The sequence below is a fragment of the Bombus vancouverensis genome, chromosome 7 (genome assembly GCF_051014615.1).
Source record: "Bombus vancouverensis nearcticus chromosome 7, iyBomVanc1_principal, whole genome shotgun sequence".
Taxonomy (NCBI): domain Eukaryota; kingdom Metazoa; phylum Arthropoda; class Insecta; order Hymenoptera; family Apidae; genus Bombus; species Bombus vancouverensis.
The window spans coordinates 17,448,907-17,463,597 of NC_134917.1; the positions used below are offsets into that span (position 1 = coordinate 17,448,907).

Here is a 14,691-nt window from a genome sequence, read left to right on the forward strand (position 1 = left end):
GTATACGCGACAGTCAGGCGCTAATTAACAAATCCGGGAAACCCGGTGTTAACTGATAAGAAACAAGATAGTAGCCGAAGAGAAGAGACCTGAACCACCTTGAAGCCTCATTTTTTTGAGTGGCGTTTCCTGTCTGTCAGTTTCATCGGGCTTTTGTCGAACGCATCGCTAATCGCCACCTTTTTGTACACCAATCAAGCTTGGATTACGACCATCTACCTTGACCTGTCATATTCTTTTTTTTTTCCTTCGTGACAGCCTTTTGTTGAACGTTGAGAAAAAATTATTCCAGCGTCTACTCGCATCTCAGGCACCTACGACTCTGTATATCGAAGCTGCCATTGTGAATCACAGAGATACGTTAGGATCGTCGTACTTTTAATGGTCATTGCACAAGTAAGATCATTATTTTTTAAATTAGCTAGTTAGCTCTTGTTCTTTGCCTTATTTTATGTTTCTTTTGTTTCATCCAATGGATAGAATTATATCTTCCCTTGGAACGTAACACGTAAGAATGTTGTTCTTCAAACTGTTAATTGATTCTTGTCTCTTCTTTTGTTTTGCGAAAAATGGCTATGGGCGCTCTCAGACCATCAATACATATATTTATGATATATATTGTCAATATTCTCAACTACAAGGATCAGGATCTAATGTTAGAGCCAACGTTGCTCTTCATGTTTAGTTAAGTTGTAAAATATCAGTTTAAAGTTCATTTTGCCTCGATTATTACAAGTCTTACTCCCCCATTTCAAGCCTGTGAGATTCTTTGTTGCAATTCTTTCGTTCTACGAAGATGCACACGATTTTCACGATTCAGAGGCGTCAATGAATAGATAACGTGCCTGTCAGATAACATGATAACCCTTATAATCTAATAATAGCTTTCTTTCGCCATATTAAAAGATCGTACGTTGTGATACAAAGCTTACTACAAACCCGATAAGTGGGACAATTTTTTTAATTGTAAATTTCATATTATCATGATTTATTTTTCTGTATCGTTATATGTGATCTGTCAGTAGATAATCGAATCAAATCAGATCAGATCATTTATCATCGTTAATATAATAACCAAACACATCTTTTATATTTGAATAATTAAAATACGTGTTTTATTCATATGTGTTTTTGTGATGCTTACAATTCACGAATCTTATCGTACGAATCATATTCACGGAATATTCCCAATGAAAATTCGGCTTTAGAACCGTTTGACAATCGATTGCGATACTTAAGTGATACGGCATCGCAGATTTTGTTCGATCACTTTACCAATTGATAAGGTCTCCTCTCGTGAGGAGATATACAATCTGTAAAATAGAACTCTTGATGAACATTTATTTTTCTCATCGACTCTTGCACTGATATCCGTATCTAACAGCGATTGAAATATTTGCCAAAGTGCCAAGAAAAATCGTGAAATCTCTGCAATTCGGATTCCTCGTCAAGATTTTTATTTACATAACTGATCATCTATTACAACTTTTTTTATTTTCTTTGTGCACATGTAACGATTGCTAGATCTTTCGTGTATCCTATCACGAAACGTATCAATAGTTCTACAATTTAAATATATTTTTAATTAACTTACCAGCTTATACCTCGTTGGAAAACGAAAGACGAAGGTGAGTATGTCGACGTTGATCACCGAAGGGATGGCTATAACATTACGAATTGATCGAAAGATCGCCAAAATTGTCATTGGCGCCAAAGTAGCGGTTACAGTTACCCTAAAGGAAATTGATGAAATTAACGAATATTAATAAAAAGAAATCAGGAATATTACTTCATCGTAAAAATATCAGGTTGTCCCAAAAGTTGGTTTCGTTTTATAAGAAAATAATAGACGCACAAGATTTTTTATTCCATATTATTTTATTGAATTACGTATGATCCGTTTTGTAGTAATAAGAACTAGAAGTAACTTTTGGGACAACCTAGTAAATTGGATTAAATGGTTACGGTTTAGAAATAAGTCGTAATAATTAGAAGTTACAATATATAGCTTTGATTAATTATATCTGGAAAATTGGCATGCTATCGTTAATGCTTTAAGTCAGTTTTGAGACAATACTCTTTATCATCATATTTCTACTTGCACGAGACGCTCACTATCTTTAAAAGCATTCATGATGAACATAAAGATTAGCATAGGAAATGAAAGTATCAAACACGATTAACAGACTATTTTTGCCGCGTCTCAATATATCCCAGCTACTTGCTAGTGATAAGGTGCTCCATGTGATCCTCTAAAATGTAAATAAATTATTTTATCCTTTTCTGTACTGATCTAAAATGTATAATGTCATTCTTTTTATTAACCTATCTTTATCTCCGTTACTATCTTTTATCGATGAATTAATTTTTATCTATTCGAGACACTAATCTGCGGAACGCGATTTTTAGAATTATCTTCTAAAATAAAATACGAGTTACCGATCTCACCAAATATTGTAATAGAAGAAGTGGTCGAAAATAATCCAAGCACCCCTCCAGTGCATATTGCAGGAAATACCGAAGACGTATGTGTATAAAATTTGGATGATCTTGCAAACGGTCATATTCAGGCAAGTTTTCCTTTTTGATATATCGAGCACACGATAGTGCAGGAAATTCCTCGTAATAGCAAAACACGTGTGAACTAGAATACCCAAGAGGAACGTGAACAATTCCGGGAACCTTAGAACATTTCAAAATCATAATTCTATACGTGCACTTTATTGTAATTTTTCTGTCAATTTTATTTCCGCGTGATTTAGACTATTACAGCGAATCGTTTTAATTGACAAAAATCACTGACAGTTCTTCCGATCTATTTATAGATTTTTCGCATCGTTTATCACCGCAATAGTTAATAAGTATGTCTAGACGGAGTATAAATAAACTTACGTATCTGCATAGATATCCATCAAGGTCCATGTCCCTCTCCAAAAAGCGACGGTCATCGGAGTGATTAGAATGAGCGACAGAAAACTGTCAATTATCGATAGAATCTGTTTCTGTTTCTTCAAACTTACATTTGAAAAATCGAGCTGACCGGAAAGGAATGAAATAAAAAAATCTGACAGGAATCAGAAGATGCAATAAGGAATTACCTTAAAAGTATTTTTTATTTTACCCTCGGCGTCCAACTTCGCCACTTCTGGCTTTTTCAATCTTTCCTCTTCGTTCGCTTCGTCCTCGGTGTTACTCGATTCATCGTTGTCACTTTGCTTTATGACTTCGAGCTTTGGAAAAGGAGAAGCGTTCTCTCCTCTTACATTTAAAGTCTTAAATCGTTCGCTGGCTACGTTTTCCAAAGAAACTTTCGATAAAACTTTCGACTCATCATGATCGCGCCGTTTGAACACTTCAGGGATGTTGTTCAAGCTTTTGGTTTTTCTTCCATCCAAATTCGACATACCTACTATTCGGATTTTATTTTATCCAATCGTTTCTTCTACCTGACGACCGAAGATTGAAACGACTCAGACGATGCGACGATTGAACCGCTTCTGTTCGCTTGTCGTATAATGATAAGTAAGCTAAGTGTAAAAATTTTCTTACGTAAACTAACGTTCCGTCAACACTAAAAGTGCCGCCGCCTTCGTTATCACTGGACACGACCTGAATGATAGTGTTCGCAAAATGCTGTCCAGTTTTTTTGCATTTTTCTCTCTCTCCCGAGCCTGTTAGCATTCGACGCAGCTGCGGATAGACTTCATTAGATTGATCCTGAGATGCAGATATGCGACTAGCGAGAATTATCTCGATCTCAACTGCAACTTGTTACAGCACACAGGCATACGTTGGTACATATGCAAACAGGGGAGATAGAAAAATTAGTATCAAGAATGAGAAAATTGTCCAAAATAGTCATAAGGATACAATTTGGTTTGCGAAATATTCCAATTATTAATTTATTTTTTATACTTATATATGTAAAATAAATGTAAAGTAAGGAATTGAAATTGGGATGCTAGTAAGTATTTAAGAATATTTTTCTTAGTAATAAGTATAGCCAAACCTATGATCGATAGCGTACGAAGAAGCTTTTCTTTTTGTACGAGGGTGTCAATGTTTAAAGGAAATCATTCACAGTATATAATTTATTTCTCTAAATGGTACAAAACATCAGACATCTTATTTCTTCTACCCTCGCGACTAAACAAAGTGTCATTAACTTAAGCGATTGCTAATGATCGAGGTATGTATGCATAAGATGCCCAATGAGATTAAGATCTACTTATTTCTATACATAATCGCGATGGAGAAAATATGGAATAATTTTTACAGACGGCGAGTATTTTAAGTGAGTGTACGTAGTCTGCTCGATCCTTAAATCATAAATGCCTCGCGAATACGTCACTCGACTCGATCGCCTTGAAAAGTTTTCGAAAGTTAATGACGAAAAGGAGGAATTTTCAAACTACTGTAACGTTGCGTATTTTACTCATCATTGGAAGAGAAAAATTTGTACGACATTGCGAAACGATTGAGCCGTTTCTGTTGCACTACAAACTCGTCGTGAGTATAATGAACTTGCAGGATAGTTAACGCAGAGCGTCAACACCAGACTCAAGCGGAGCTCAAATTCCAATTTATGATCCTTTTAACGGCGCTTCTTCAGGCGCCACTGATAAAGTTAATTGTGGCGCCCGCGAGACTCGCGCTTTCTTTCAATCGTGATAATTGCATCCCAGAGATCATTGTTAATTACCGCGATGCCTTCGAACAAACTGCACTTGAATTCACGCGAAGGATACACGTGATCGCGAATGTTTGCACTGTTACTTAGACTCGTCGCTGGTTCAAGGTGAGTCAGGTGATAATCGGAGTGTTAATAAATGCGTGTTATAAATATCATGTAATCATTAATGAATCACGAAGCACATGACTTTATTCCTTCTTTCGAGCAGAAATTAATTCTTTACACGAACGAATGGCTATTATTATTGGTTCCTCTCTTCATTTTCTCTTCTTTTTATTTTTTTATTTTTTTTTAATTATTCATTGACCGTGATTTCAAAGAAGAATCATTGATGTGTATAACGTCTTTATCTATGGATAATAGCATCCGTGCGGTATTTGCAGAGGTTTCTTTACAAGTTGACAATGTTTTCGATTTGTCAGACTCTCGATCGATGTGAATTTTACGCACTCATCTGACGATCTTACGTATATACGTCATGTGTGTAGTCGCACGGTAAGCGAGGATACAAATATTAGATGTTTATCGTTAAATAATTTTTCACTATAGTAAATTTCCTCGCAAGCTTTACTCGCGAATGCGTAAAATTGTATAGTATACGGTTAACGACATAGAATTCTTTCTAGACATTGAAAATGGATTAATCCCATCGGGAGACAAATAGTGTTTGTAAAAGAAGGAGGAAAGAAATGAAGCCTCTATAGGTTTTAATTTATTATAATTATATTACATCGACAGATGTACACCGTCTTCGGAAAGCTCTGTCCTTATAAAAATACATAACAAAGCTCGGTCGCGCAGCAAGCAAGATATCGATAAATTAGGAAGCGAAACTAGCGGGCCGTTAAATACAGTCGTTCTCTTATTTTGTACCTCGAATAATAAACTCATGATCCTTTTGTGCGTATCCGAAAGTGTATCGTTCTCGTTCGAAAAAGATGCACCTCGTGCGAGGTGTCGTCGGTAATTTCATTATGCGATTTCGGTTATTATGCGATACGTCTGTGTCTTTTTTTTCCATTTTTCTTTTTATTCTATCCTTCCCTTCTTCGCTTTTTCCCTTATCCATTGTTTACCCTAAGAAATCGTAGAAAAAAGAACGGAAAGGAGAACAATTCGAAAACACCTCGATGATAATAATATATTATAATTAATTATTATGTTTCTCTCTATAGCGGTCGAGCTAGCACCAATGACTAATCGCGTTAATCGCGATCACGCTCTGAAATATCGGTCAGTGGACGTTTCGTTCTCGATATAGAAAATCGAGCTTCGCTCTTTGCCTACTTTCCTTCGAGTTATAAATGCAACGTATAAAAAATAAAGTCGAACTGGTATTGTATGTAATATCACGCTATCATGGAATATATTCGTTAAGTAACATTTTTAACGTATGTCGACATCAATATGTTAAATAGTATTTAACGTAAGTAATTACCTCAATATAATCTATACAATTTTAGAAGCGAGAGATAGAAATCAGGTTTTAAAAAAATTACAATTTGTTATTTAAAGTTTGTCTACGAGAAGGTCCAATTATATTACAAATTTTATACAAACGGAGAATATACAAATTTGTACCTTTAATACCAACGATGAATAAACGAATGAAAATCATCGAATTTTATATTAAGAGCAAACGAAAAGATCCAACGAAAGAACAACTGAATTATTCATTGAATTTTCGAATAGCAAGCATCGTTGCTCGTACTGTCTTTAAAAGTAGTCTTTCATTGGGACGTGGTCAGATCAAAGGCGCTATACCTGCTTTAATCCAACTATATTTAAGGCCAAGAAATTTGGATTTCAGTTTAGTATATCCCAACGTGAGCCTTTTCAGTCTAGATTAGTCTGTTACGTGTAAAATCATCGTCTATAGAAGAATGTGTCTGACCAGTTTTTTCTTTTTTTTCTCATCAAGATAGTCGAACATTATAGTTCTGCTTAAACGTTCGACCATCTCGAGGAGAATCGCGACGTACGAAAAAATCAGATCTGTTATTGATCTCTCTTATCGATTGCATCAATGGATCGCCATATGACAGACTAGTTAAGTAGGTACATATGTACGCAGATCGTGCGCGATCTCGCGTTTCCGCTTCCCGCGACTTCTTTGAATATTTCGGTTGAACATTCTTCTGGGCCCTACGAAATCGGTGCGTCCGAGATTAGGTTTCTTTATCATTAGATAGGAGGTGGCCCGTTCGGATAGACGACCATTGGCGTGAAGCTTCTGGCGAGGTTGTTCGACAGCATGCAGTTGTAGTCTTCTTCGGCGGATGGTACCAACGAGGCGACGCCAAGGAGCAGCAGCATCAGCGCCTGGATCGGCAAGGATACTCGCAATACTCGGCCCAGGAAACGGTATCCCCGAGATAATACCGTACGTTCGCCATCGTCACCACTGGAACACGCGCGTTTATTTCGTATTTATTATGATTTCGATCGTGAGTTTTGGAAATGATACTTTATTTAAACAGACCATCGTTCGTGGCTGAAGAGTTGGCTAGTCAAAGGAATGCAGATTTCATTGATTTATAGTGTAATCTTAAAAATAGCGTACGCGTATTTTTGTCATTGAGATAGTGTCGTCTATGTCGTTTACATTTATAGATTAAAAGGGAAGCGTAAAAGATCGCAAGTCATCTTTTCAGCCACGAATAGTATTGGAAGTTAAATCTGTCTGAGCTTACGTTCTCCAAGTTTTCTGTTCGATGTCGAGATATTAAGGCAACTTTATGTGCGTTCATACATGTAAATGAATAGAAATCGTATTGGAGAACACAGCTCAGAACTTCAAACAGAAAATGAAGAAAACATACGTTGTGCCAGGTGCGTCGTGGGGCTGAGAGGTTCCAGAGGCAGCTTCGTCGAGTAGCTACAATACAGTAAAAGAGAAAACACAAACAATAAGGTACTGTGCGTGTGAATGCTACTGTCACGGGACATGGAATAATAAAATTCCAACCAGGAACAACATTACGTAATTTTAGGATATCTATTTTAATTTGCCTTGTGTATATCTTACACGATGAATATCATTGACAGTGTTCATCGTGTAAAATACAAACCGCGAATTAAAACGAAGTACGAAGAGAAAAACGTAGAATCATTTTTAATTCTTTCATCACATCTATTTTTATCCAATCGGAAAAGATACGAAAGACATTATCAGCGATGCTTTCATACATGAACTATTCATAGAACTGTTCCAGATGGTCATCTATCATTTCGTATTCGATATTCGTTGGATCTTTATTGCAATCCGTGCCCCGTGTTTCAAGTATCGATTAACGTGATCCTACGACGTAAGTGCACATATAGCTACACTGAGGTCTAACATTTAAGAAGCGAGAACCATCGAGTTCCAGCAAGTAGCCTCAGAGCATCGACGTTCCCTGGAAATATTTTTAACAAGCTACTTCGTTTTTACAGAAATTAAATATCAAGAGTATTCTATAGTAAGGACTTTGTTTCGTTTCGAATATTCAGTTAAGAGGAAAGTGAGAAAGATACAAGACGAAGCTTACATCGTGAGAGAGGGAAGCGAGAGAAGAAGTTGTGGCTGCGAGTCCAATATCTCGTGGGTCCATTCCCAAAGCTGCCCCTAATTTCAAGGCGTATATACCAGTCAGTCGGCGAAGGGACTGCAATCTGAGTCGCAATTCCTGTAGGCGTGCTCTGGTTTCGCCTTTCTCGTCTAGTAATTGATTAGCCGACTCTTGAAGCGACAGAACTCGGGGCTCGCACCGCTCCAGATCGCTCCTCAGTTCTCTGAAAAGAAAAAGATTTTATTTTAACTGCAGTCTCTTCTCGGATGGAATACGCGAAATAGTTACAACTCTAATTATTCCGATATAAACGTTGATAGTTTGCAACAGTTTGTAATTATTGAAAAATACGAAATATTTGTTTTGTTGTTTGATTAATTTAGTGGATGCTGGAACAATTGTAAATAAAGATAATAAGTCATAATACGAAGGAAAGAAAATTCAAAAAATGAAAGGAACCATTCGTTCTAAGTGAAAGTATTCATTTACTGTATATGTACCATCTTACACTTATGTAATCTTTTACGGGCATTGGAATCTAACATTCTTAAAACATACCTGAATTTATTGTACTTGGCGGTCATAATTTCCGTCGACTCGGTCAAGTCGACCGGTTCGCTGGCTCGTATACTATCTTCCGTTTTCTCCAACCAGGTAAGCAGTTCCTCTATAATACGATGGAATTGCTGGTTCGACATCAACGCAACTTGCAGTTGTTCCTCCCAATGTGCAGTCACGTTGCACACCTTCTCCCATCTCGTGTTTGCGACGGTTAATCTGTCTCTGAGTTGCATCGCTCGACACAGTTCCTCCGTGTGATCGGCTAAATGAGCGCCGACAGTGTTCAGACTGACTAGAATACTCTTATGACTGTCCAAATCGAGTATAAATTCTCTGTGATCTTGTATGACATCCTCCAATTGTTCTATGTTGCTTGGTGGCGAATGTTGTTCGCTTTGCGTGCCTTCTGCGAATTCCAGCCATTTTTCTAATCTCCAGAGATCGTTCTCCAATTGAGCCCAGTTACGGCGCGAACACAAGGGACAGGTTAATCTACCATTATCGCTGTAATATACAAAATTTCATATCTTTTGCTGTCATATCTATATTTACATTTTTTTATAATTAGACGAAATTTTTGGAAAGTGAACTATTTTGGCATGCTAATGTTCAGAGTTTACTACGAGAAAAACAGGTATGGAATGAACGGAGATCGTTAACAGAACGTTAATGAGAAACTGTTAGTGCGAAATGGGAACACTCACTGATCACAGGGAAAGGTGTAAACGTCAGAGTTAGGTGACCTGCGCGCGAAAAATTTCTGGTTTAACATTCAATTGGTTTTGTTGAAACAGGTACAATAACGTCTAATGACAATGTCTGTTATAGTAACGGTAATTAGGTTGTTAATTATACGTGTTAGAGTAAACGATCCTACCTGAGTTCTCTGATTTGTTGTTCTCGCGTTCTCGCCAGGATTAACAGATTTTCGTATCTGTTCGTCAACGCCGCTACTTCGTTCGCCTTGGCAACCTGCGCGTTTAATTTTCCATCCTCAATGAGCAACCCGTGCAAGTGACGAACCAATTCGATCGACGATTGACAGCTTCCAATTAGTTTACTCTGTTAAATAAAAGATATTTCAAACGTGATATTTCAACAATTATATAGGCATAGCATGAATCAATTGCCATGATGTTTAGATTCTGGTTCTAACAGTTGATCAAAAAATATTTCAAACGAAATTTATTAATATTAAGCATCTATCAGCGTAAAAAAGCTTTTGGAATTTTTCTTACACAAGAAACTGAAGTCATCTTGTATTCTTTAAATGGCAATAATTTCACATTTGCCAATAATCAATAGATTCTTCGCTAAACATCACAATGAAGTGTTTCATTAGAAACACTTTGTTATAAATTACTCATTGAATATCAATAGATATTTATTATTCTATCTATTAGAGCACTCGAATAATATCCAAACTCACGATATTCTTAGCAGCTGTATTTAATCCAGGTCCAGCGACAGGATCCGGCGTAATTGCTATTTCCAGCGTATCCAGCGCATCGTTGCACTCAATCAGAGCAGCTTCCAATTCTATCAGATAGGCATCGCTAGACGTCATCCTCACTATCCTCGGCAAAGTGTCCACTTGAACAGCAGTGTCCTGTTCGAATTTCAACGTCTCCACCTGCACAGCTTCGTCAACCTCCAACTTCTCCTGTCCCTCGATTTCCGCTCTCAACGAAGCTACTCTATCCTTTATATCTTTCCATAGCACCTGATACTCGTCCACCAGCTCTTGGATAGTCGCCACGTCATTCGGATGACATTCTTGCATAACCTTCAACGCCAACTCATCCGCTTTCTGCAATGTGAGGTTCTGCGTACGAAGCTCCTCCTCGATCTCGTTCAACTGTTGTAGTCTTCGACGTGTCGAGGATTTTTGCTCAAACGTAGCTAAATGTTGCGTCGTGGTCAGTCGAACGTCGACTTGTGTTAATCCGACGACCGCCGCGCCGTGTACCGTGATGAAATCTCGATAATTCTTCTGTCCCTGTTGAAGCGCCAGTAGAATAGCGTTCGTTCGAGGTTTCAACGTTTGCCACTTATCGATAAGCCGTCTAGTCTCGCTGATAAGCGACTTTAGATTATCTGGTTCCAGACCTGTCCTAGCTAAACGACTAAAGTTTTGTTCGATTATCTTGATCACCGATTCGTGCGCCTCTATATCATCGAAGATGCCTCTGGTTTTCTCAATGGCTTTCTTCGATTCTTCCTTGGAAACTTCATCCAGGTTGTTCTCCAATTCTGAAAGGGCCACGTCGATTTCTTCGAGCCAGCCCCCGTGTTCCGCCCTGATCTTCTCCAGTTCTTGAAGAATTTTCCATGCGAGAATGATCTTCCCTTTCCTCTCTGCAGATTTCACGCAGGTCGCTGTCCACCTACGCTCCAAACCTTCCATTCCGTTCTTTATCGCGTCCGTGTTGAAGGAAGTCTTCCAGGCGTCGCAGTCGCTCAACAGAATTTCGCAGAGATTCAACACTTCGCCGATGTTTCCGCTTTCTGCTTCGATAGTCTTCTGAAGATGTTCGTGATCGTCGAGCTTCTTGTCGATGCAGTTCTGAGTGATCTCCTCGATCACGAACGTCTCCGATAATTGAGACTCCACGCTGGCCAACCAGCTCCTTAACTCGCTTATCCTCTTCTCCAACGTATCCATAGTTCTCATCAAATCGACCAATTTGCTGGCTCTAGATTTTCCCATAGCCAGCAACCGTTCCCATCTCTCGTTCACTTCGTCTAGAGTTCGCTGTAGCCTTTCGCTTTCCTCTTCCTCGGCTACCTCTATCAGATCCTGGCCAGTGTTCTGTATCCACAAACGTTCTAGCTGTTTCAACGCGATATCCGCTTGCAGATCACACTCCAGTCTCTTCAGGGTCTCCTGAGGTTCGTTCGGCGCCATTGTGTCACAGTCTTGAATTCTGATCTCAGTCTCGTCTATCCACGTAAGTAACCTGGCCGATCTATCCTTCCAACGATCGTAAAGATCGCAACGCTCGTCCAACCTACAAATAAGCAACGCGGTCTGGTGTTCGAGGTCTCCGTGCTGCAACCGAAGAAGCGCCTGTTGTTGATTCAACGATTTCATATCGATGGGGCTCAGACACTCCCTCAGCTGTTCTGTGATCACACACAGCGACTCTAAATCCGTGGTCATGCCGGCTAGTCTGTTTTGCAGTTGTTGAATAGATTCCAGTTGCTGCTTGGTATTTGACAAACTGGCAGGCCTCGCGTGGAACGCTGCACTGAGTGTTTGACCAATTTCATAAAACGTTGTCGTGATGTGCTTCGCCTGTTCTTCGTATTCTGCATACAACTTTTGTATCCTCGGTATGTAGTCTCTCCAGATTTCGAGACTAGAACTAAGATTGGCGATCCTTTGAGCGTGAGCTGCAAGTTCCATTCGAATAGACATGGCTAATGTCTGGTCACAGTTCACGAGCAAAGTTTCTTGTTGCTCTTGCAGAGACTCCAATTGAGATTTGCCTTGCTCTATTTTATCCAGCAGTGCCTGTATCCTCTGAAGAATTTCGTTTAGCCTTTGTAACTGAATGAATCGAAGGTGTAACTGGCTTCGTTCTCTTTCTATTTCCTTTAGCCAGGACAGCAATTTAGTTTGGTCCGATTTGTACCTGTCCCACGCGGCCAATCTGTCACGCACCGCCGCGTGTCTTTCCATAATTGCAGCCAACGTTTCATTGTGCAAATTCGTCAGGATGTTGAATTGTTCCGTTGTCGATAAGTTACTGCCCTCTTCCGATCGAACGGTAAGAATGAGATTCTGTTGGTCGGTCAGGAGATTTCGATGCACCTCGCACAGGTTTCTGTGTTTCGATAAACCGTTGTAGTCACCGGACACGTCGTTAGATAGGAAATCTTGCACGTCGGACAGATACTCCTGCCAGAGTTTCAGGGCAGTCGCACCATCCTGCGTTTTGACTAGATGAGCCGATAAACGGTGATACTGTTGGAAGGTTTCTCTGAAGACGTTCTGCCATCGTTGCAGTACCTCGACTACGGATAGTTCCTGCGTCGATACCTCCAGAGTGCGTTCTTTGATCGACTGTAGCTGTGGTTCCGTGCACGTGAGCGCGAGAAGATGGTTACGAAGGAGCTTCAACTGTTCCTTCGACTCGCCTTGGCTCACCGAGGTGAGGCTCTGCAAAAAAATAATAAATCTTGTTAAACACGTGGTCATTTCAAATAAGAGATTTATTTTGGATAAAGAATCTTTTCTTTGAATACCAAATAATTGATTTATCTTAGACAAAGAATAACTAACGTAGCAGAAGCTAAAACTTCCTAATATTTAGTTTCTCTACAACCATGTATTTACTAAAAAGCAATAAACAATAACTTTAACCTTTATTCGGATACTTAAAACGATCGATTTACTTTAGAAAAAAAAGGTACCTAACGTACAGAAAAGGCGACTAAATCTGACATATTTAAAAAAATAACGAGAGATGTTACTCCTCTTCCACTTAAAGCTATCCATTTATTTGAAACAAAAGATAATTAGCGGAAGAAAAAGTAAATCTGCCTTGAATACATGAAATTCCGTAAATCTAAGCGAAACTGATTAAAAAAGGAGTCTTCCCGGTATAAGACGTTCTCCCTCCCTATCTCAAGTGCGCTTCGTTTCGTTGCTTGCTATTTTCCGATACCGCTTTTCCGGCTCTATTTCCTCCTGTCCTTGGGAATTTCCACCGACAAACGAAGAATCAGTATAAACTATCCACAGTGAAATTCGATCGGAAACACAATCGAAGTCGCATACTCCTTGTACGTTAGGGGCAAAAGTTTCGCGTCGAGAGGGTGCACGTCCGGATTCAGCTGTTGCGGATTTCGTGACTGATGTAATTGCCACCCCGGGCTCAAGCCCTTCGGCCTTGACACAACAAAGTGTTTCGGAACTACCGCGATTAAAATATAAACGCGCGTGCGAGGTATAATGATCGAGGCCTGTGCCAAGCACCCGATAGCACGCCGGAAACTGACGGACGCATATACAACGATATACTCCATTGACGCAGCCAGAGGAATCACCTTGACAGGTAGCCGCAGTTGCGATTCGTGGGTTCCTTTCAAAAAATTCCAAGCGAATTCAAATTACTCGAGACACAGCAGAATCGGCCAAGGTTCGTTCGAGAACTCGCTTCCTCTATCTATTAGGTTAGCCTTGTACGATAATAAAAATAGCCATCAGCAATATATTTTGTAACCAGTGTGCTCGAGTGTATTTTCGAGCCACTTGAAACATCGACGGTTAGATTGCCGTAAAATGTTACGTCGGAGGATTAAGCGAAGGAAAAAATCGATATTTATCATTTTCTCTACTGGTTACCACGAGATAAATAGTTTTACTACGCATGGAAGAAAGTGGAATTTATAAGGTTTCGCTTGTACGTTCGAGCCGCGGTATCTTGTACTTGCATATGAATCTCCGAAGGCCAGAATAAGAAGAGCATATGCTGTTCTTCAACGAGTACGAAGCTTACTACTTTAGAAACCTCGCTTCTCAGAAACGCGCCCCTGTGGAATTCAGACGGCGCGCCGCGATGCGCTGATTCACTTTCTGCGCGATCCATTGATCCCAAATTAACTGTTATTCGTTATGTCAAGTCTATCGTTTCGGCATAATTCAATCTTCCGTTTCGACTTTAAATTTCAAATTTTTACGAATTTTATGAATTTGAAACCTTAACTGTCACAGTTGGAAACAGACTTACAGACTTTTTAAATTTCAAATGCCGACGGATTTTTTAAACTTACAAATTTTTCATCGTCTTGAAGATTTGAAACATTGATTTGGTTTTAAAGATTTGATCGGAAACTACAGTAAAATGTCTTACAAACCTATAACCAACGTACTTAGGA

At 39.2% G+C, this 14,691-nt stretch overlaps 2 protein-coding genes across 7 annotated transcripts in view; both read right to left on the reverse strand.

Annotated features, from left to right (window-relative positions):
- Positions 1–1,133: 1,133 nt before the first annotated feature.
- On the reverse strand, positions 1,134–3,879 carry LOC117155496 (uncharacterized). 2 transcript variants are annotated; one of them, XR_013058840.1, is made up of 6 exons: positions 3,550–3,879; positions 3,099–3,446; positions 2,893–3,035; positions 2,449–2,644; positions 1,595–1,733; positions 1,134–1,313 (listed from the first exon to the last, which is right to left on the reverse strand). XR_013058840.1 is itself a non-coding variant. In XM_033331539.2 (6 exons), the coding sequence occupies exons 2-6, from the start codon at positions 3,402–3,404 to the stop codon at positions 1,272–1,274; spliced, it is 864 nt and encodes a 287-aa protein (XP_033187430.2). In that variant the 5' UTR covers positions 3,405–3,446; positions 3,550–3,879; the 3' UTR covers positions 1,134–1,271. The 2 variants fall into 2 exon arrangements, 1 of the variants encoding a protein (XP_033187430.2); XM_033331539.2 differs by having other exon boundaries at positions 2,449–2,682.
- Positions 3,880–5,383: 1,504 nt separating this feature from the next.
- The window catches only part of Msp300 (Muscle-specific protein 300 kDa), a 112,093-nt gene continuing 102,785 nt past the window's right edge, over positions 5,384–14,691 (reverse strand). For 4 of the 5 annotated variants that reach the window (XM_076620187.1, XM_076620186.1, XM_076620188.1 and 1 more), the window contains 6 exons: positions 10,235–12,970; positions 9,683–9,867; positions 8,803–9,309; positions 8,224–8,467; positions 7,516–7,571; positions 5,384–7,097 (listed from right to left, as the gene is read on the reverse strand). In XM_076620187.1, coding sequence (XP_076476302.1) covers positions 6,878–7,097; positions 7,516–7,571; positions 8,224–8,467; positions 8,803–9,309; positions 9,683–9,867; positions 10,235–12,970 — 3,948 coding nt within the window. In that variant the 3' untranslated portion in view covers positions 5,384–6,877. Of the gene's footprint in view, positions 7,098–7,515; positions 7,572–8,223; positions 8,468–8,802; positions 9,549–9,682; positions 9,868–10,234; positions 12,971–14,691 lie in introns of those variants that run through there. The other variant, XM_076620189.1, reaches the window with a different exon arrangement.

What these genes read in the sequence shown, in the direction of transcription:
- LOC117155496 (XM_033331539.2), bottom strand. Translation starts at nt 3,404, where the DNA reads ATGTCGAATTTGGATGGAAGAAAAACCAAAAGCTTGAACAACATCCCT. An exon ending in ATGGATATCTATGCAGATAC is followed by an intron (nt 2,683 to 2,892) that starts GTAAGTTTATTT and finishes AAATGTTCTAAG; the next exon opens with GTTCCCGGAATTGTTCACGT. An exon ending in TTCCAACGAGGTATAAGCTG is followed by an intron (nt 1,314 to 1,594) that starts GTAAGTTAATTA and finishes TCTATTTTACAG; the next exon opens with ATTGTATATCTCCTCACGAG.